The sequence below is a fragment of the Podarcis filfolensis genome, assembly GCF_964270895.1.
Source record: "Podarcis filfolensis genome assembly, chromosome: 1".
Taxonomy (NCBI): domain Eukaryota; kingdom Metazoa; phylum Chordata; class Lepidosauria; order Squamata; family Lacertidae; genus Podarcis; species Podarcis filfolensis.
This window is the reverse complement of record NC_139604.1, coordinates 38382131-38402788: the sequence shown is the minus strand read 5'-3', so window position 1 is coordinate 38402788 and position 20658 is coordinate 38382131. Positions and strand designations below refer to the sequence as shown.

The 20658-nt window shown below is 40.4% G+C and overlaps 1 protein-coding gene across 3 annotated transcripts in view; it reads right to left on the bottom strand.

Annotated features, from left to right (window-relative positions):
- LRP1B (LDL receptor related protein 1B) overlaps positions 1–20658 on the bottom strand; it is a 764381-nt gene that overhangs the window by 507751 nt on the left and 235972 nt on the right. For 2 of the 3 annotated variants that reach the window (XM_083581632.1, XM_083581634.1), the window contains exon 2: positions 20403–20522. The exons of the other annotated variant lie outside the window; for it this stretch is intronic. In XM_083581632.1, the coding sequence (XP_083437758.1) occupies positions 20403–20522 (120 nt within the window). The remainder of the gene's footprint in view (positions 1–20402; positions 20523–20658) is intronic. 3 annotated transcript variants of the gene reach the window in all.

The window sequence follows — 20658 nt, the reverse complement described above, 5'->3', positions numbered from 1 at the left end:
TTCTGCTTTTATTTCATTTTATTAATTATAATACTTTCAATTCCTAGCTCATCGCCAATTTAGACTATAAATGCAGTTGTCAGCGGATCTTAAAAGTGTATTTTTCTGCATTGGTATAATATGAAAAAAACACTATTCTATCATCATGTGTCAAAGCCTTATTTTATTTTTGCTCAGAAGCACTTTTGATTTATGTTAATTTTGGTTCATGAATGTTATGCTGTTAACTTCTGAAGTAATATCACACATTTCCTTTTTAAAAATAAGAAATCTCCATGATCCAAGTACAGCAGTTGCTTTTGTCCACATACAAATGGCTTGATGATTTCCCCATTGGCTGTAGCAATGCAACATAATGTATGCACTGAATGCTGGATTGAACGCTGCTCCTGATAGTTGCTCCTACCCTTCATTTTCTCACAGTGCAAGAAGCTCTGGTGCTTGGGGTGGAGGGCTAAAAACTTCTGCTTGTGCACGGAACATTGCAAATATTCATTTGGGACCCAACCAACAGAGATGTTTTTCTCACAAATGTCCTGGGGGTTCTCTAAAACATCTGTCTTCGCTGGCTTCACCCACCCCCTAGTAAAGGATAGAGGAGTGCTGTGGCAGAGGCAGTAATGACAAAAATAGCGTCAGTTTCCCCACCAGGGATTATGGGACTAGGTGTTACAGACCCATCCATGGCAGAGACAGATTCTCTGCTAAAGTCTCCAAAGCACAAACTACTGCTGCTTGTCTCCACCTGTTTCAAGGTAAGTTCTTGCAGTACATGCAGAGGAAGAGGGAGACCATGCTCACAGATCTGATGCAAACAACAGACTGTGAGCAAGTTTCTGCTCACCTTGAATCTGCACTCAGGGATTCAGCTTTTTGTGACTTTCCTGCAACTATCAGCTAATGTTTACCCCGCCAAAACAAGCTTTACAAAATTTATGCACTATCCATTACTTTTAAAAAACAAAGTCATTATTTGAAGACCATAAAGAAATGGTGCCTCATAAAGAAATGCTTCTTCATGGTAGCCTCTCTCCAGCTTATTGCATGACATTGGAAGGACACACAGGAAATCATGCTTAGTGAATGGCACAAGACTCTTTGGATGAAATCATTGTCTGAGAAATTTACCAGCCAGATTAGAGAAACAAGGAATGCTGTGCGAGAAGCTACCTGTAACTCTCACTCTTCACTGACTGGCATGCCTTTATAACATTTTTCATTGTGTAGGCAGGCAAAAATACAACCTCCTGGCACACATGGTTCTTTATGAACTGATTCGCATCATGGGTTAATACTGCTACAGAATGGAACCTGCCTTAAGAAGTCAAAGGATACTAATGTATGTAATATGCCAATCTTGTCACATATATTTACTGTTTCTTGTTTCATGTTTTTTATGTAGCTGATAAAAATCTCAGTGAAAATGTTTATTAAAACATGGGAAAGCTTTTTCAGTTCTGACACAGGACTGAAACAGACTTTTGCACAATGCAACATAGGAAGCTGCCTACTGAGTCTGACCATTTGGTCAATATAGCTCAGTATTGTCTACACTGACTGGCAGCAGCACGCCAGAGTTTCAGACAGGGTTTTCTCCCAGCCCTACCTGGAGATGCCAAGGAATGAACCTAGGACCTTCTGCATGCAAAGTAGATGCTTTACCACTGAACTACAACCCTTCCACTGCTTTCCGACTGTCACTCTGATTTCTGTATCTCAGGGAAGGAGACTCTGTGGCCCGCCATATGTTGCTGAGCTACAATTCCCATCAACCCCAACCAGCATGGCTAATGTTTAGAATAGTGATGGGAGTTATAGTCCAGCAACATCTGGAGGGTCACAGGTTTTGCACTCCTGCTCTGGTTTTCTTAGGAGGATCTCCTGAAATGTAGCTCCCTTGCCTGTTTTTATATCATCCATCTCACAGCTATTTTTGTATGTACATTTCTCCAACATCCCGCTATAGAAACATCCATCTGAAAATAATTAATGATAATTGAAGATGTTATTTCATGTGATGATACTGTCTAATTAACACCTTCCTGAGTTTGGTGAAAGCGTGATAGCTTACAGCTCCGTATGCAACAACTGTTCAAGGAAAACTGATAGCTGTGAGTATTCTAGAACAAGTGAAAACTCCCACCACCTGCCTCATATTACCTCTCCCTGGCTCATTGTGACATTTTATCTCCTCTGTATGTTTCTCTTTTCTGTAGCTGCCTATCCTGCTATGAAGAAAGTTCAGGGTGGGTTTTTGGGTGTGTGTTTTTTGCTTTGCAAATTGGTTGTAGTCTCCAGTTAATCTAACTGATAATAAAACAAAGGAAAGCAGCCCAAAGTAGTTTTAATTTGAATCTATTATTTCCAGTTCTGCCAGGTTGAATAATGAGAAGCCCTCTTCTATGCACATCTCATTTGTACCTATTTTGCAATTCCACATTCTAACTCCTTGCTCCAACCTTCATCACACCCAAACAAATGCCATGTGATATGCTGGTTTTGGATTTTCACTATATTTTTACATCTGCTTCTCTACATTCTTCACATAGTCCTGCTTCAACGTTGCATGCAAGTACATACAAAAATGTATCATCTTATTTCTAGAAAATTTAAATGTGCAATACTGTCCACAGGATAACAGACTAATTTGCATCATCTACTATGCAACTGGACTTTTTCAAGGGAGGGGGAAATTATACTGATAATTACTGTATTAGATTGCATAATCTTCTGTCAAAATGTAAACATCTCATAGATATTTAGAGACTGAGGCTACATACCTTCTTAAAGAGAGAGAACAGATGTTACAGAAAGCAATGTTAGGCTTTTTTCTTTTGTGTGGATTTGGCACAGCTACGTACCTGAAAAGATAGCTTTACGTAGCTTTGCAACTGTAGATGAGCAAAGTACACTGTCATAGTTCTCTCACTCTGTTATGTGTTGATCACCTGTATCATCCTGCAAAATGGTAAGTTTAAAAACGATACACGCAAGCTGTAACATGTGCAGAGGAGGGTGACCAAGATGATAAAGGGTTATGAGGAACAGCTGTGGGAGTGTACATTTAGCATGGAGAACAGGAGACACCAAGATAAGACATGATACCCATCTTCAGAGATCTAAAGGGCTATCATGTGGAAGATGGAGCAAGCTTGTTTTCTCCTGCTCCAGAGGGTAGGACCCAAATCAACAGATCCAAGTTGCAAGAAAGAAGATTCCAACTAAAAAGCAGGAAGAACTTTTTGGTGATGAGAGCTGTTTGACAGTGGAATGGACTCTCTCAGAAGGTGGTGGACTCTCCTTCATTGGAGGTTTCTAAAACAGCGGTTGGATGGTTCATCTGTCATGGATGCTTTTGTTGAGATCCCTACATTGCAGGGAGTTGAATTAATGGCCATTGAGGTCCCTTCCAATTCTAAAATTCTATGATTCTATGATTCTGTGTAGTGGATATTGCAGAAGGGCAAAATATATGAGGCAGGTAAGTCTGTAAATGCTTTCAGAATAAAAAAAATGTGAAGGGCTATCACTCGTATGTTAAATCACAAAGTCTTCTCCTTAAGAGACTGCAGAAATTTTCATTTATAGTTGTATGCAGTTTTTCTTTCCCTGTTTCCAGACTGGGATTATCCAGTGTAGTAAATAATGTTGGCATTATACTGCAACATTATAGTGACATAACATCCCCCTCCCTCCCTTAAGAAAACGATGGTTCTAAGAAATTTTGTTGGTGAAGTGATGCATTTGGTTGAACTTTCTCATTCAGCATCCCATTTGTATATTTGCTTCTATCTGTTTGTAATACAGCAGTTCCATGGAACATTTAATAAAAGAATGAGGTCTGGTGCATATGTTTAGGGAGTAATTCCACATTTCAAATTTTAACATTAGCTTAAGACATTTTTGAAGATGTAGGGAAAGATTGCAACATTAGAATAAAGGCTGGTATGCACGTTCAGAACACAATTCTATGTTTTGAATTCTTAAAACAGCATGACTCGTGCACTCATTCCAGGTTAAAGGTAAAGGTACCCCTGCCCGTACAGGCCAGTCTCGACAGACTCTAGGGTTGTGCGCTCATCTCACTCTAGAGGCCGGGAGCCAGCGCTGTCCGCAGACACTTCCGGGTCATATGCCCAGCGTGACAAAGCTGCTCTGGCGAACTGACACCAGAGCAGCACACGGAAACGCCGTTTACCTTCCCGCTATAAAGCGGTACCTATTTATCTACTTGCACTTAAGGGTGCTTTCGAACTGCTAGGTGGGCAGAAGCTGGGACCGAACGACGGGAGCTCACCCCGCCGCGGGGATTCGAACCGCCGACCATGCGATCGGCAAGTCCTAGGCGCTGAGGTTTTACCCACAGCACCACCCGCGTCCCTCATTCCAGGTTGGGGAGATGCAAATAGAATGAGATGTTACAGTGCTTTACTAGTTTCACTGTGACAAAATGATGGGCCCTTTAAGCTTCTGCTGATTTGGGTGTGTGTATGTGTGTTTTGTTTAACTTGCATCAATCCTGCTGGTATTTGTGTGTGTGTGTGTGTGTGTGTGTGTGTGTGTGTGTATCCCAAAGGAGCCCAAGATGATTATATGTATTAATATATATTTTGCTTCCAGCATGACTTTTGAGAACACCTCTGAAGTCAATGGGGGTCAGGAAATATTTTGAAACCATCTATAAAAGCAAGGTCTAGCTTTAACATTCTTATAGTCTTAATCTTTTGCTTCATTTATTTGAGGAAGTGAAGAGTTAGTGATTTATTTCTCTTTCATGCTGTGTTTGTTTATACTGCCATATCTCAGTACTTAGCGTAAGTGGGAACTCCTATGCTGATGATGCATTTTAATGAGGACATGCTCATATGGGCTGAGACGCAAATCAGGGTCTCTGTCATTTCAGTACTTCATTCCTAATTTGATTTTAAGAATGGACATGGATATTTGTCCAAAAACGTGTGTGTGTGTTTTGTTGCCTATTATAACCAATGCGAGATCCCTTTCTGATGATAGTCAAATGATAATTAATTACATTTTATCCTCCCAATTGCATTGTATTTCCTTTGCACTGAAATGAATGGGGTGGAATAACTTAATGACAACATAATTATGCCACAGTAGACAGAGAAAGTAACACAGTATTTGAGAGATGAACTGCAGTTGAATGGAAGCAGCGCTACATGTGAAATGATGCATTCTTTTATCCCTCTTTTTGAGTCATGCTTGAAGTATGTATCACTATGATATACAATAGGATGTAAATGATTTAAAGAGTAATCCTATGCACATCTACTCAGAAGTAAGTCCCACTGAATTCACCAGGCCTTACACTCCCAGGTGTAGGACTGCAGCCTCAGTCATTAAAATGTGGCTGGTATACTGTTCTGTGAAAACATCACTAGATGTTACATGGAGTTACTCTGTGAGAACACCTGTGTAGGTTATGCTACAAATCTCTGCATAAATGTAGTAGAATGAGATTTATATGCTTCCAGCACTGCCTTCAAAGGAAAAATGCAGACACAGCAAGGTGCCAATTTACCTCATCTCCATAGTTTCCCCACCTGCTCCTACACGTTTCCCTACAAAAAATGAAGCTAACTTCGTTCTCTCTTACCTATGCTAGAATTAACCTCTTGTTAAGACCCACTGCCCCCCCCCAATCTAACACCCAGAGCTAGGACTCTTATTTTTAGCATGATGCATTTAAAACTAGCACTATTAATATTCACTCATTATTTATCTTAAAGTACTTTATTTTATTTGCATGCTTTAGCATACAAAGCACATAGGTTAAAACTGAATTTTGCTCATGAAATGGCTTTTGATTCAGTGGATGTGTTCCCTAACATGAAGGAAGGGAATTTTCTCACATTTTCTTCTTTCCCTTATATTTTCACATACCACCCTCCACACTGTTCTGCAGGGTTTCCCAACCATCTGGATCAGATTTTGGACATGCAGTGGGAAGGGCAATTCAAAGAAAATTGTTTTCACTTCTCTTAAATTAACTGGTGCCTCCACAGATCAAATGCTTTCACAAAAGTGGAACAGCAACATTGGATTTCACTCATAATCTGTATTGTTATTTACTGCACTTTTCCCTCACCCAGCAACTGCTCAAATATTTATTATACAAAGCATGGGTCGTGTTCCCCCTCCCCATTCTTAGACTCCAGAACTGAAGTGCCTATTTTACATCTTCACTTTTTAGATATATTACATTAATGAGCTGGTTAGAATTCCTCCATTAGACTGTGCCTCTTGTTTTATATGGAAATAATACTATAAAAATTCTAAGAATACTAATTTCATGGGCATGGAAATGGTGAGGTGTAAAGCAAACAACAAGAAGGATGTCTGTGGTGGCAGCACACAAGGCATGGGGTTAGTATGCTTGCAATTTCTTTCCTGTTGGGTATAAAACTATAAAATAGGATAGTTATTAAATAGGATCAATTGCAATATATTTGAGGGAGGGGGCTTTATTGTGTTTTTAATATTCTGTTGGGAGCCACCTAGAATGGCTGGGGAAACCCAGCCAGATGGGCGGGGTATAAAATTATTATTATTATTAATTGGATTTGGAGGGGGTGGTAGTTCCACAATAGTCCTCTACTCTTTTGCAAGCCACGTGTTCCCTGATATGCAGCATTTGTCACATTTATGTCAGTGATATGGCAGTGACATGCAATCACTGAGGCAGTCGAGTATAGTTTCATGACAACATGATGCAGCTCAATCAGTTTGAGAGTAATCTGGTCACTGATCTCTCATATTCCACATGCTGTTTCCTGATATGTTACACTGCTCATAAAAGAATCACACTTTGAGTGAGCACTGGAAGTATTAAATGGGCACATCAGTGGCTGACTATAATGTATGAATTGGTCCTAAGATATATTGCATTAACAGCTATGCCATTCAGAAGAAGGCTGTGAACTCTTTTGAAAAGTCGATCACCCATGTCAAGGCTTGCTATTATATATACACTCCAAAAGAAGATTTTCAAATCTTTGTTTTTTTCACGCTGAGTAAATTTCACTCAGAACAACAATTTTGCAGAGCCCGCATTTGTCTATAAGTTAACAGGCAAGCACCACATAGCTGAGAAAGAAGTCATCTGAAGTTTTTCTTTTCACATATCTTCAAGTGCATTACCGAATAGTCTAAATTGCATTTCATTTGAATTTCTATTGCTGGGTAGAATGAGGCATACACCACTTTCTACGGTTATACATAATGCATTGTTCATAAGTTCTTTTGTCCTGTATTATTTCCCTGTCCACAGTGAAACACCTTTTCACTGGCTAATGCTACTTTGTGCTGTACGCCTAATAAAACATCTAAATCCTTATTTTAAATTGCGGCATGGCTTTTTAAAAAGAGCAATTTCACATTTCTTTGGGAAAGCCATCTGCTTGTGAATGACAATGGTTCTCATCAGTAATTTTGCGAGGAAAAACAGTCATTACACTTTAACACATCTCCGAGTACTGAATAAAGAATAACATGCAACTATTATTTAAATAGACTGCATTCTTTACAGTGCGATGTTTAAAGGCCAGGCGTGTCATTATTATAATAAGAGCATTTGTAATGGGTTGCACTGTAACTGAGGCCCAAGGTGAAGTGGCATTATCTCAAGCAGCAGCTTTTGAACAGAACATTTTGCCACAAAATATTATTGTCATTTGTGAATCTATCTACTGCAAATATGGTAATTATCTGTTTGCTCCAACAAAGTCAATGCGGACACTGGAAGTAACTTTGCTTCCTGTATCTTCCCCAAATGGCATCCACCTAACGTAAATCAGGTTAGGGAAATGTTTACTAGAGTTACACACCTAAACATGGATAGTCTTGTGAAACATTTATTTATGAAGACCTTGCACCAGGAACATTAGATTCAAACAGCTCAGATAGGAATTAAGAGTTCCTACCTTTAAAGGAAAACATAGCTATTTATAATCACATGTGTATTTTTATTATTTATTATTTTACCAACCGCCTTTTACACGTCTCATGTGTGATTGCAGCTTTCACAATTGTTGAAGCATGTATGTGAGCTAAGCTACCCAAGCATAAGATGTCAAGTGAGAAACTAACAAATGTATTTCTGAATTTAGAATAGGAATGTGTCGACCCCACCACGCGCGCGCGCACACACACACATGCCAATTACACTTTCCCCTGAATAGTCTTGAATTCTGGCTTAATTAGGAAATCTCTACTTAATTCTGAATTTTAAGCAAGCACAGTTTTCTGCAGTTTCTTGGTTTATACAGTTAATCTGCTTTTCTCCCTCTTCTGTATCCAGTGTTCACTGTGCATTGATAAAACAATTGAAAATTCCCAATATTACAGAAAGAATATCAGGCCATTCAGAACTCCAAAACTTGGGGGGGGGGACCAGATGGGGGAGAAGCATCCCTATTTCAGAAAGGAAGGCAAGTGTTGGTGTCACATCAGCATAACCCTATTGAATGGTTTGACTTTTAGGATGAGCTTTGTGCTTTGCAGCTCTGGCATGACATCACTAGCATCCTACTGCCCGTGGTGCATTCTCTCACTTCCTGCAATACAATTGTGTGGCGTCTGACAGAGAGCAGTGTGGCTTCTTTCAAAAGACTCCTGAAAGGAATCCCATAAGAATGTAAATCAAGTGGGAGAGAAAGGTGAAGCATGTAAGGAGGGAGCTAAGAGTCAGAAACTTCATTTCTATGACAGCCCTAAGTTTTCACACACAGTCTGGCAAATGATGCAAAGCACCCCTATATTCTCTTTTGGTGGTCTAGCTGGAATTAGAAGAGTGATGCTCTCTGTGTAGCAGATAAAGCAGAAGAGTGTGAGGGGAAAGAATCTGACTAATCAGGCAAAGCACCTGACTATCAGCAAAGGCAGGCCAAACTCTAGAGACAGCTAAGTGATCTAAGGTGTTATGTTAGCTTGTAGAATGTACAGAGGACAATGCAAGTGTCTTTTTGCTGCCTACCCTTCCTTGCCCAGTGAAATGTGAAAGTAGCTTTCTTGGGAGGGGGTTGTGGTTGGGCAGGAGTTTGAGTTGGATGCTGCAGAAATGATTAGACACATTCTACCTATTTCTCTTTCAATCAATTACCAAAAAATAAAAAAATAAGAAAACGGGAGCCACAAGTTCTTAGTTAGATTAATTGGGATAAAAAGTATCACACAATAGAGGTGGATTGTTTAGCCACCGAAATAACAGTGAAGGCTGAAAGCACAAGCAAGCTGTTTGGCATCTAATGATTTCCCAAAGTCGGATGCCAGCTCCAGAATTCCCAAATAATATAAAGCCAAATTATATTATTTTGCAAAATTATTTACCTATATCTGCATAGCCTCTGTGTTGCATTTCAATAAACCTACTTTATGCCATCTGCACATGAACGGCACAGTGTCTTCTCTGCACCAGATCCACAACTTTAGGCTACTGAAGCTTGAAGGGAGATCAAATATCACTGTTATTGCCTGTCAGTAGGTGGTATGTTGCAATTTGATGGTCCCCTCCTCCTAAAGGTACATCACATCACATCTGGCAGCATTATTCTGCAAATCAGAAGAAAAATTTAAAACTCCAAGTAAGCCTATCTAAGGGCTTGTCCACAGAGGACCAAAATGTGAATTTGGAACGGCCTGCCTGCCCATTAATGCAGGGACATCCACATGACACCTCTCCATCTCAGTGTTGTCCCAGACCTATCCCGCCCCACCTTAAATGCAGACTTTTTATCTTTGGAAAGTCCAAAATGGAATAATCCTGCATTTAGAGTGGGATAGGTTCAGGGTAACCCTAGGATAGAGTCTACATTTTATTCTGGTGTGGACTCCCCAAGGACTCCCCTGGTCACTTTTTTTTTTTTAAAGGAGCCATAAGATCATACATCAGTCTGCTTCCTTTGAAATGCCTCCCTCCCTTTTATGGCTTCTCCCAAAAAAGAGAGCACTTTTACCTGCTTGGCAATGGCAATGCAGATGGATAGAGCAGTAGAAGCATTGCTGATCTGCAGTTTATAGAAATGTTGGAGGAAAAGCTTTGCAGCCAGAGGATAGCGTTGGCAGGGATGTGAAATGAGAAATAAAAAAGAATAATTGAAGGAGGCAGTAGGCTACAGCACTGCAGAGGTGAGCAAATAGCTTCCAAAGAGAAGAGAGGAAAAATAAACATGATAAAGGAGGTGAGAAGCTAAAGACAGCACAACGGGGAGGGCAGGGGGCTTGTGATGTTTCGTGTCATATGTCAGGGCAGCAGCATCCAGTAGGCGCACTCAACACCAACGGCAAAGCTAGAAGTGTTATTAACCATATCACTCTCTTGCCCCACCACTGCCTTGCTGCTTTTTAAATAACAGCCACACACTTACCAATATGTATCATGATCATGACAAGTTAAAATAGGTAGTTTAATCATTTCCTCCATGCTAGACCCCACTGAAAATCTAACCAGAGCAAATGGGGTTCACTGTTTATCTATCTATCTATCTATCTATCTATCTGCCGCTCTATGGTCCCAGAGTGGGTTTTAGCATTAAAAACAATTAAGCTCTCCTCTCGACCCATGCCATGCTCCCAATTCGGATCTGCTCCTCATGGTATTTTAAAAGCACACACACATATGAGAAAGAGAGAGAAAGAATGTTTATGATTTGTTTGGCCCTAACCCAGCCACTTTCCTACATTTTAGACTTACAGAGCATGATGAAATTGCTTTTCCATTACTGCAGGCGGGACTATAACCACAATTTAGACAGGATTTGGCTAGAGTCTGGGATGTGACAAAGGAAGCTAATGGCCCTCAGTAGGAGCTAAGGCTAAGCTAATGATTTTCTGATGAAAAAATATCTGGTAATGTCAAATGTTCAGAAGTTGTGTTCCCCACCCCACACCCCGACTGAGGAGGGGCTGTTGCAGGGCCATGTAAGTGTGTGAAAAGGAACAAAATAAGCATATTTTGGAGCTCTAGAGAGGAGCCAAAAAAGCAAAGAAGAGCTGAGAGCAGAAGGCAAAAGTATATTGTTATTAGACTGCCTCTCTGGGGATCAGATGAAGGGCAGTAGGTTTGCAGCCTGCAGGGGTGCGTAAGGCTTGGGTTGGCAAGTGATTGTAATTAAGTGGTATACAAATTGTCTAAATAAACAAACATAGTTATTAATTATGTTGTCTCTGAGTGCACATGGATCCACAAATGCCATCCTTGGTGCCACAGGCTTCCCTTACCGAAATTAGGCTTGAAAGAAGCTGATTTTGTTGTAGCCAATAGAACAAGCAAGGGCTTGGTTGTTTGGGGGTGGGTTGATGCCCACGACATTTTGTTCATGTTCCTGTGGACTTAAGTGGCTCATCTCCACCTATGGCCTACCTGTATATGTGCAAATAAATGCAACGCTACAAAACACCACCGGCTATCTCTCTTTCCAAAGGAAACCAAACCAATGTTACTGCTTCTCTTGGAATATCTCACTGCTCAGGGAAGTAGAAAGCACATAACTGGAAGATATACAATGCTACAGCTTGCTGCTCCTAATGTTGGAAGTTTCACTACTGGTTAACAATGATCTTCCGGTGTCAGGCACACCTGCTGAATCCCTATCGGGTGGTTGATTCTTCCTTTTCTGCCTGCAGCTCATGGTGTTAAGGAGATGAAGGAGTTGAGGAATGCCTCAGTTTTGCCTGCCATCATTCTTCCCCACAGTCCATCCAATACCATTCCCTTCCAAATGCATTTTTTTTTTTAATGAACAGGGGACACCATTGCAGCAGGAAAAACAAGCCAAGGGGAATAAACCACAAAAGAAGTAGAAAAGAATGAAAGTCAAATGGATGAAAGCTCAAAGAACTCATCTGCTCGAATATTCACTTGCACTCTGGGGAAAAGCATGAAAGACACAAATGGTTCCCCTGAGGGATACAGAAAGCCATACAGAACCATGCTTCCTTACAATGCTGTTAAGGTGCCATAGGTTGAACCAATACTCTGAAGCATAAATCCTGGTACTGTTGAAAACGTGTAGCTGAGTCATAAAAAATAACATTGACCTTCGGCTAAAAAAAGGAGAAAAAGGACAGCACCATTTGAGTCTAGGTATTAATTATTAGTATAGTTTTGCCTTTTAAAAGGGATTCTACCCCCCTTTTAAAAAAAGTTACTGGAGCTCAGTTTTCAAATAGGCACACATTTTAAAAAGCTAGCGCAGAGAAAGTGCAATTTAGCTAGCAATTAATCCTTAATGTGATCTAATTATTCCTGACATTTGGGCATCAGGCACTATACTTCAGGGGCCATATTCTTCTCTTGCACCATAGGTAGGAGTTTGCATTGAATTCAAGTAAGCGAACTGCTGCCATCAGCTTTCAGTTAAATTAACTTCCTCCCTACAAACCTGATCTGGAAACAAAAGAAGCATAAGATAATTAACCATGGCTAAAGTGGAAGAAAAGCTGACGTTCCCCCATGACCATACTTTGCTAGTGATGCAGAATAAGGTGCAGTCTAAATCCTTCCTTTCCAAATGTGCAGCTGCACATTTTATTCCCAGAGACAGATAAATTGCAGGGAATAAGCATACCTGACAAGTCGCAGAGACCTGTATCTGCACAATTCTAGGCTTCGTTTAGGGATTTGAGTAGTTCTCATTTCTCCTTGCAGTGGTTGCATTTTAGTGGTGGGGGAAGTGACCTCCATAGCTCCTGCTCTCACCAAAAAACAGAGAGAGGATGTTGATTTATTTGTAGTGGCAAAGTGCTTTGACACTCAAGGGTGAAATTCACCTGCTTGAGAAAGGCCAGCAGAAAGTTTATGCTTAAGTGTACCTGAGTGGATCATATAACTGCTTTTGCTGATCAACTGCAGTGGAAAGAATTTTAGCATTTAATACAAGGGTATGATTGCACTTTGTGCAAATTTATGAGCAGGAATAGAAGAAACAAAAAGCTTGTTGTAGTTATGCTGTTTTGCTTTTTACTGGATTTATGCTGCTTTAAATACTCATTTATATTTCCTTATTGTTAGATGGCTCAGAGAACTTCTGCCGTGGCATACAGATACCATGGATAAGTATATAAATAAGCAGCTCTGAACATTTTTCTATTGCCATTTAGGTTCTGCAGAGTTTGCAGCAGAGGAAGCTTATATTAGCTCGACTCCTATCCCTATATAGCAACGTACACTTACTTGAGGCATTTATTATGCCTTTATTGCTTTGACTCATTCATTATATTTTTCTCTGCAATAGGAAGTGTTGCTTTTAACAGTTAATGCTTTATTGTTGGGAGCAGCTGAACTTAGTTCTAGGAAAAGCAGCATACAAATATGAAATCAAATGATATCGGAATGCAGCACCAAGAGTGTGCAATCAATTAATTAAAAAAAAACCCCAAAGATGCCTGTCTTTACTGAAATATTCTAATAATGTACATTACATTCTTGAAACATTCTGCTAGTATTATCAAAATTATTTTAGCTTCTGTTGGCATTGCTCATACATTATATTTAAACCAGAACTCCATTCATGTCAAATGTCTCTTTTCATGAAATTTGTTGTCAACTCTGCTAAGGGCGCATCATAAACCACTTTTCTCAAGGGATTGACTGTTCTGAATCTTATTGCTGGCTGTGCACTGGAACATTTAAAAATTCCAAGCTGAGCCAATAGCGGCTTCTTGTCCATGTGAAGGCATATAGCCCATACAGAGTCTCAATACTGCTCCTCCATTTGGCTCCAAAAGTGGTCTGACCAGGACTACATTTCCAGGTAAACGAGAAGACTGGCAAGAAACCACTTCAGGTCTCCCAGAGCTGACTCATTCCAGCAAAAGGGAGCAGCAGGTAGAGAGTATAGAAGAAGAAGGAGGAGGAGGAGTTGTTGTTGTTGTTGTTGTTGTTGTTGTTGTTGTTGTTGTTGTTGTTGTTGTTGTTCGTACTTGATATCCGGCCTTTCACTCCCGTTAAGGAGTCTCAAAGTGGCTAACAATCTCCTTTCCCTTCCTCCCCCAAAACAAACGCTCTGTGAGGTGGGCGAGGATGATAGACTTCAAAGAAGTGTGACTAGCCCAAGGTCACCCAGCAGCTGCATGTGGAGGAGCGGGGAAGCAAACCCGGTTCACCAGATTACGAGTCCACCGCTCTTAACCACGATACCACACTGGCTCCCTATAAGGCCTTGCCGCCCACCTCCTCTTCCTCATTATTCTTATCAAATGTGCCCCCCCCAGCCCATCCTCCTGGTATGCCATGTGAGACTAACTGGTCACCATATTTGGGGTTGAGTAGAATTTGTTTTCTTCAGGTTGGAGTACGGATTTTTTTTGCTCCTACTCCACATTGTGGTGCCAGCTAAAGACAGCTAACAATGAGTGTTAAGTTGGTTGGTTTAATTGGTTTGGTCACTTGCCAGGTGTGTGTGGGAAGGGAAGAAATGGACTTAGATGGCAAGTACTTTGAGGCACTTTCAGGTGACTGGGGATTCCAGTGAGTTGCACACAGGCTCTGATACCTGAGGGATGGAGTATGGATCACTTTGGGGGTTAACTTATGTCACTCACCTGGGGTTGTACAGCCCTGAGAAAGTGTGAATCGGAAAGACCCTCCTCACCCAAAGAGGCATGGCAGGGGGAAAGTGTTAGATTTAAAACCAGTTATTACTCCTCAAGGGGAAGACTCACCCACTCAGCAGGCTTATGATAGAGTTTTGGATGATTTCCCACACAAGGTCTCTTTCCCCTATGTAGCTGTAGAAGTCCATAGTTCCTTAGCTATATTGTAATGAAGTGGCCCTAGTTTACCCTACATGTGGTGTCTTGCCTTTACGGTTCCGATCTCCTAGTGCACTTTCTTCTGGTCACCTGACAACAAGTCCTATAGTCACAACCCTTTCTGCAAAGTTTCCTTATCTCTGGGTTTGCAACCAAAGGCCAGCTTTTGCTCCTCAGGAAGGCAATTTTGATCTACAGTTAAGGAAAGGTAGCAGACCTAGAACTTGTCTTAAAAAGGCACCAGGAACCTCAATTGCTGTACTACAAAACATCATGTTTCTGTTTTAAATTCCTGTAACATTTATCCTGTCTTCAGATAAGATGCGAGTTAAAACTGTCTTGCCAAAACAATAATGCTTGCATAAAATTTGTCCTGTGCTTTTTCTCCTAGTATTAAATTTTTGCACTGGAGCCATGAAGAAATGTATGTGCTCCATTTCCAGAGTTCCCTTTTTCCTTTATGGACCATCTGTTCCCAAAACACATGATAGCAGTTTTTGGGACTGTCAAAACAGTCCCTGACCCCCCCTCCAAATAAAAACAAAACCCCCATCCTCTCTAGAATGTAAGGCTAAAACACCAAAAAAGCTACTTCCCCTTTTGGCCAAGTTAAATAACGTACCTAGTGGAATATTTTAGTAAAAGTACCCATCAGATTGGACATAGATTTGTGGACATAGATTTTTGGATGGAAAATAACAATGCTGTTCAGCCACTTGACATTTCAGATGATTATTGGTGAGTCTTCCAACTCAAAATCTGACAGCGTCTGCCCACAAAGGCAAATATTTGTCATTCAGCAAAAGCCAATATCAGAGGCAAGGAAGCTGGCAAAGCAAGCACAAATGTGAAATGTTACTTGGAGTGATAGTGAAGATGGAAACTTACATTTAGCTATTACACATTATTGCTGAATATGTAATGGGTATATGAAATGTTTATACAGAAATGTTATTTCTTAATATTCTTCCAAGATGTAGAAAAATATTTCTATGAATAAAAATGGGAAGAAAGATCATGGCAGTGTTTGAGACACTTTTGTGTCCTGTCGCGAAATAAGGCAAGAAACAATTACCGTATGTACTCACTGGAATAATTACTCACTGGTCTGAGTGCTTGCTCAGACAATTAATTTTATGTAAATACTGCAACATTCCTGTGATCATGACACTTACAGCTCAGTGCTAAGATTTAGATTAATCTGTCAGTGAAACTGAAAAATGCCATGAGCCAAATCCTCTGTTAGTTCCATTAACTTCACAGCATTGATGCCAGTGTGCACCAGATGAGGGTCTGGCCTCTCCATTGATTCAGGTGCCCAGCCAAGCTGGTTGGATTTGAACATTGAAATGCTTTAATTCACAAGCAAGCTACAGGCCTAGATAGAATTATAATGTGGTGGTTCTTAATTTGAAAGCCCGAATATATAGAAAATATAATGCAATTTTTTCTAAACCAATTGAATATTGAAAGAAAGCAGCAAAACACTCAATTAAATATGAAGCAGGAGATCAAATCTTTTTATCCAATACAACAACAGCAGGTGACATCACTGAAATCAGAAAAAAGCTGCTAAAGTTAACACAATGGATCAATTTAGTTTTGTATCTAAAAACAACAGCTTGCATGTTCGTGTAGGGTTATGGAAGAGCTAGTATCCTGTAGCTTTCCCTTCTGTGGACAAACAGCAATGTACCAGATTCATTGCATACTGGCTTTCAGGGGAGGAAATGCCGGTTCAAACTCAACCTATGAAACAGAGTTATGAATTGTAAAGCACTTCACAGCGCAATGTAGCTAAAAATTTCACTTTTGCTTGTCATCCATAAGCAATGTGTTATTGACTAGTGTTCAAAAGTGTGGGTGAATGTGTCAACAACAGAATGCTGACAAACAGTGTAGCTTCTGATGCTAAAATTTAAGTTCAGCCTGGAGACAAGGTGACGAGGTAGGCAGTGACCTCAGAAGGGTGTTTGAAAAGATGAAAAAGGAGGAAAGACTGGAGAGGAAGCAAGAAAGGAGGGGACAAAGGAAAGGGTTTTGGTGAAAACATCACACAAGCCCTAAATGTAGGACTATGTACTCTTGCCATGAAGGAGGGAAGGGAGAAAGAGGGGCTAACAGCTGAGAAACTGAATGTAAGGCATATATCAGAGGCAGGTGGTTGAAGGAGTGGTAAATATGTGTGACAGCACAAACATGAAAGAAAGTGGAGCAGAAGAGTCCGTATGAGAAAGAATAAGCCAAGGCAAAGGAATGGGGCGGGGGCAGGGGGGTCATAGTTATTTATCTTTTAGTAGACTGAGAATAGGACGCGGGTGGCGCTGTGGGTAAAACCTCAGCGCCTAGCACTTGCCGATCGCATGGTCGGCGGTTCGAATCCCCACGGTGGGGTGTGCTCCCGTCATTCGGTCCCAGCGCCTGCCAACCTAGCAGTTCGAAAGCACCTCCGGGTGCAAGTAGATAAATAGGGACCGCTTACCAGCGGGAAGGTAAACGGCGTTCCGTGTGCTGCACTGGCTCGCCAGATGCAGCTTGTCACGCTGGCCACGTGACCCGGAAGTGTCTGCGGACAGCGCTGGCTCCCGGCCTATAGAGTGAGATGAGCGCACAACCCTAGAGTCTGGCAAGACTGGCCCGTACGGGCAGGGGTACCTTTACCTTTACCTTTAGACTGAGAATGCTTCTATTCACCTTTTCAATTTATTTTTATACCATTCAGGCCAGAAAAGCCCTCCCAGGCAGCTAAGAACAACAATAATAAAAAACATAACATAAAAAAATTAAAAATACAACACAGATACATAAATTGTTAACTAAAAGACAACAGGATAAAACAACGCAAACCCAGACCAGCAATCCTCAAAATCCACAGAGCAATTCCAGACTGCCAGGAGGTTTTGCAAGAGGTTTTCAAGTGCATACTAAGAATTTAGGTTTGCAAAATTAAAATGGAATAAAGCACCCTAAAAAAAGAAATGGACTCTTTGAAGTTAGCAACGTGACAGGGAAATGTATTCAAATGCATGAGAAGAAAAAATAACTAATGAAAAAAAATGTATAAACACCCCATAAGCAAATTGTGATGAATGCAGGATGAATGTCCATTGTTTTATAACGTCTGTGCAAACAAATCAAAGTGAATACTCAATAAAGTCCAGATATAATCTTATCCCTGTATAAGTATTGTACAAGTAAATCAGGATAAGGATTCAATAAACATGTCAACTGGAAGAGCCCATAATATAACATACTAAGCAGTGGCAGTTTAAAAATCCAGCCCAACATCATTAATTTGAAGCAAGTTGAAAAGGTATTTAAAGCCTAATTTAAAACAGGGGAGAAAACACTATATCCCATGGGGGAGAGCTCCACAAAGGAAAGTATGCTTTCGAATGTTGGGAACTGTTATTGGAGTGAACACCTAAATGTAGATCTTCAACCAGATAGACAACAGAGAAGTATCAAAAGCAAACGGCTACTAGAAACATGGATACTTGCAGTAAAAATAATAAAAATCCTTAAATACTCAACAAGAAGCCAGCCTGCTACCAGCGGGATTGCCTAGTGTCTCTATTGTCTCCCTAACTGTTCAGCTCTTCACTGACTTTTAGCCTTTTTCTTTCTGGTCAGCTAAAGCACATGGTGCAGAGAAAAGAAAGCTCCCGTTGTCATCCGCTACAAGAGAAGTGCTATTCTAGGAAGATATGTCTATTGCTCCCAAGGGGTAAAGGCAGCCTATATACACACTGCACCAGTCCCTTTTTAAAAAACGAATTTGAAAAAGAAAAAAAAATTCAAAGGAGTTTTTATGAGAAGAATCCCAGTAAAGCAAATTGCATTTTTTAAAGGACTACAGATAACACATTGCAGTATACTTTAATTTCTAGTGGCTAAGAATTCGGCTTTCAGACTGGAATGGCACTGGGGTATCAGCACGTGAGTAATAGCTGCCTCATGCCAAGTGGTGGCTTTAAAAGGATGGTGTCCCCCCACAGTGATGTCCCCACCTGGCAACTCCCAGTTGGACTCTAAATTCTCCAACCAAGGTAAACAGGGGAGCTCTACTGGCAAATCCCAGCCCTCTCCCTGGGACTCCAAGAGTGGGAGCCACACACCAAAAGTGCTCCCAGGACAAGGAGGAAGCATGGGGCTGGAGAACGTAGCTGGCAATGGTTCAAAATGGGAAGGAAAGAGAGAGGAGCATTTCAGCAGACTCATTTGAACAAAGAGAGGCTGGGACTCCCAGTGATGAATCTGAAATCAAAGATCTGTGGGTATTAGTTTACATGGGTCTTCGTTTTCTTATTCAGTAGAGTCTTCCCAGCTCAGATCAAGGGCTTACTTCCAAGGTGACAGGATGAGTATTTGGTGCTCATGCCACATTCAGGTACATATTTGGTTGAGTGGGAAGCAGATGCCTCCCCTGAGATAAAAATAGGCACATCATTTAAGATGGACAAACTCTACTGAATAGGAAAATCAGAAACCATTAATACAGATTTAAGTGCTGCATGTGTTAATAAAAAAAGCTAAAATATAGGCCCAAATTCAGCACAAGAAAATTGACACCTACCAACCTCAAGAATAGGTGGCTGACTTGGGAACACCCTTTTGCTTCAGCCCTACATTCGCTGAATCATATCCTACTGTTTTAATAATCAGATTGTTCCGATCATCATTAACTGGTCTGGCAACTTATGAAGATTAATAAAGAGTTGGATGTGGATGGTGTTCACCCCTGCCCCACCCCCCCAAAAATTGGGCAATGTATTTCCCTCCTTGCCTGCCATCACTACCATGATATGTAGTGTCAGCTACAAAAAGTCAAATCTCCCACTGGTCTTGAGTAAAATCAGACCATATAAATATTATCTTTGAAATGTCTTCATTCTTTCTTCTTCCTGAAAATAGAATTCTGTATCACCTTCACCTGATGCATGAAACTTTTTGTGTATATATCTTGTGGTCTTTGACTTCATGTCCCCCTCCTCTGCCCTCCAAACTCACCTCAACACTTCATAATCCAATTTTATTACTAGCTACTCTTACATGAAATGATTATCTTGAGGACATGGATCAGAATTCCTCATTTTGTTCTTAGTTCTAAAAACAAGGGAATGTGAAGATACAGAGATTTAGTCTAATCTCAAGAGTGCTGAGGAGAAGCCTGCACTCAAATAGCCCTCAGCCATAGAGAAAACAAGATTTTTTTATGATGATGATTAAACATGTTTTATTAAAGCTTTCCCTGACATTTTTCATACTTCACTTCTTTCACCTATCACTTTCTTTTTCATTTTCTCCCTTTCCATTTTCCTTTGAGGTGTCCGTATTCCTCCTACTTTTGTTGCAAATGACATTTGGTATACTATTATTTTCTCTCTCCCTTTTGCTTCTGCCCTCTGTAGCTAATCTACTAGGTCAGAAAGGAAATACGGAACATATGCTTGGATGATATTGTTCATTATAAAGTGAGACACGAACAAAACACCTCTGTGTTCTTTCAATGCACGTTTCTACAAAAAGTCTATACATCATGAAGAATCCACCTTTTATAACTAAACGAAACCATCAGAAATGTCACAGTTCAAAGTAAAACTAGGAACTCGCAATTCACTTTTACTTACAGACATCTAGTGACTCATCAGAATCATCAGGGCAATCAGGTTCTCCATCACAGAGCCAGTTTTGAGATACACAGGTCCTGTGATCATGGCAAAGAAACTCGCCTATGTCACATAAATATTCTGTAAACAAAACAAAAGTGAATAATGAAATGGTTTATGGATGATTGAAAATAAAAATATGGCAAATAAAAAAGTAAAAAAAAAAGAGAAATAAATGACAAGCTAATGAAATGAGGCTTTTAAGCAAATATGCAAA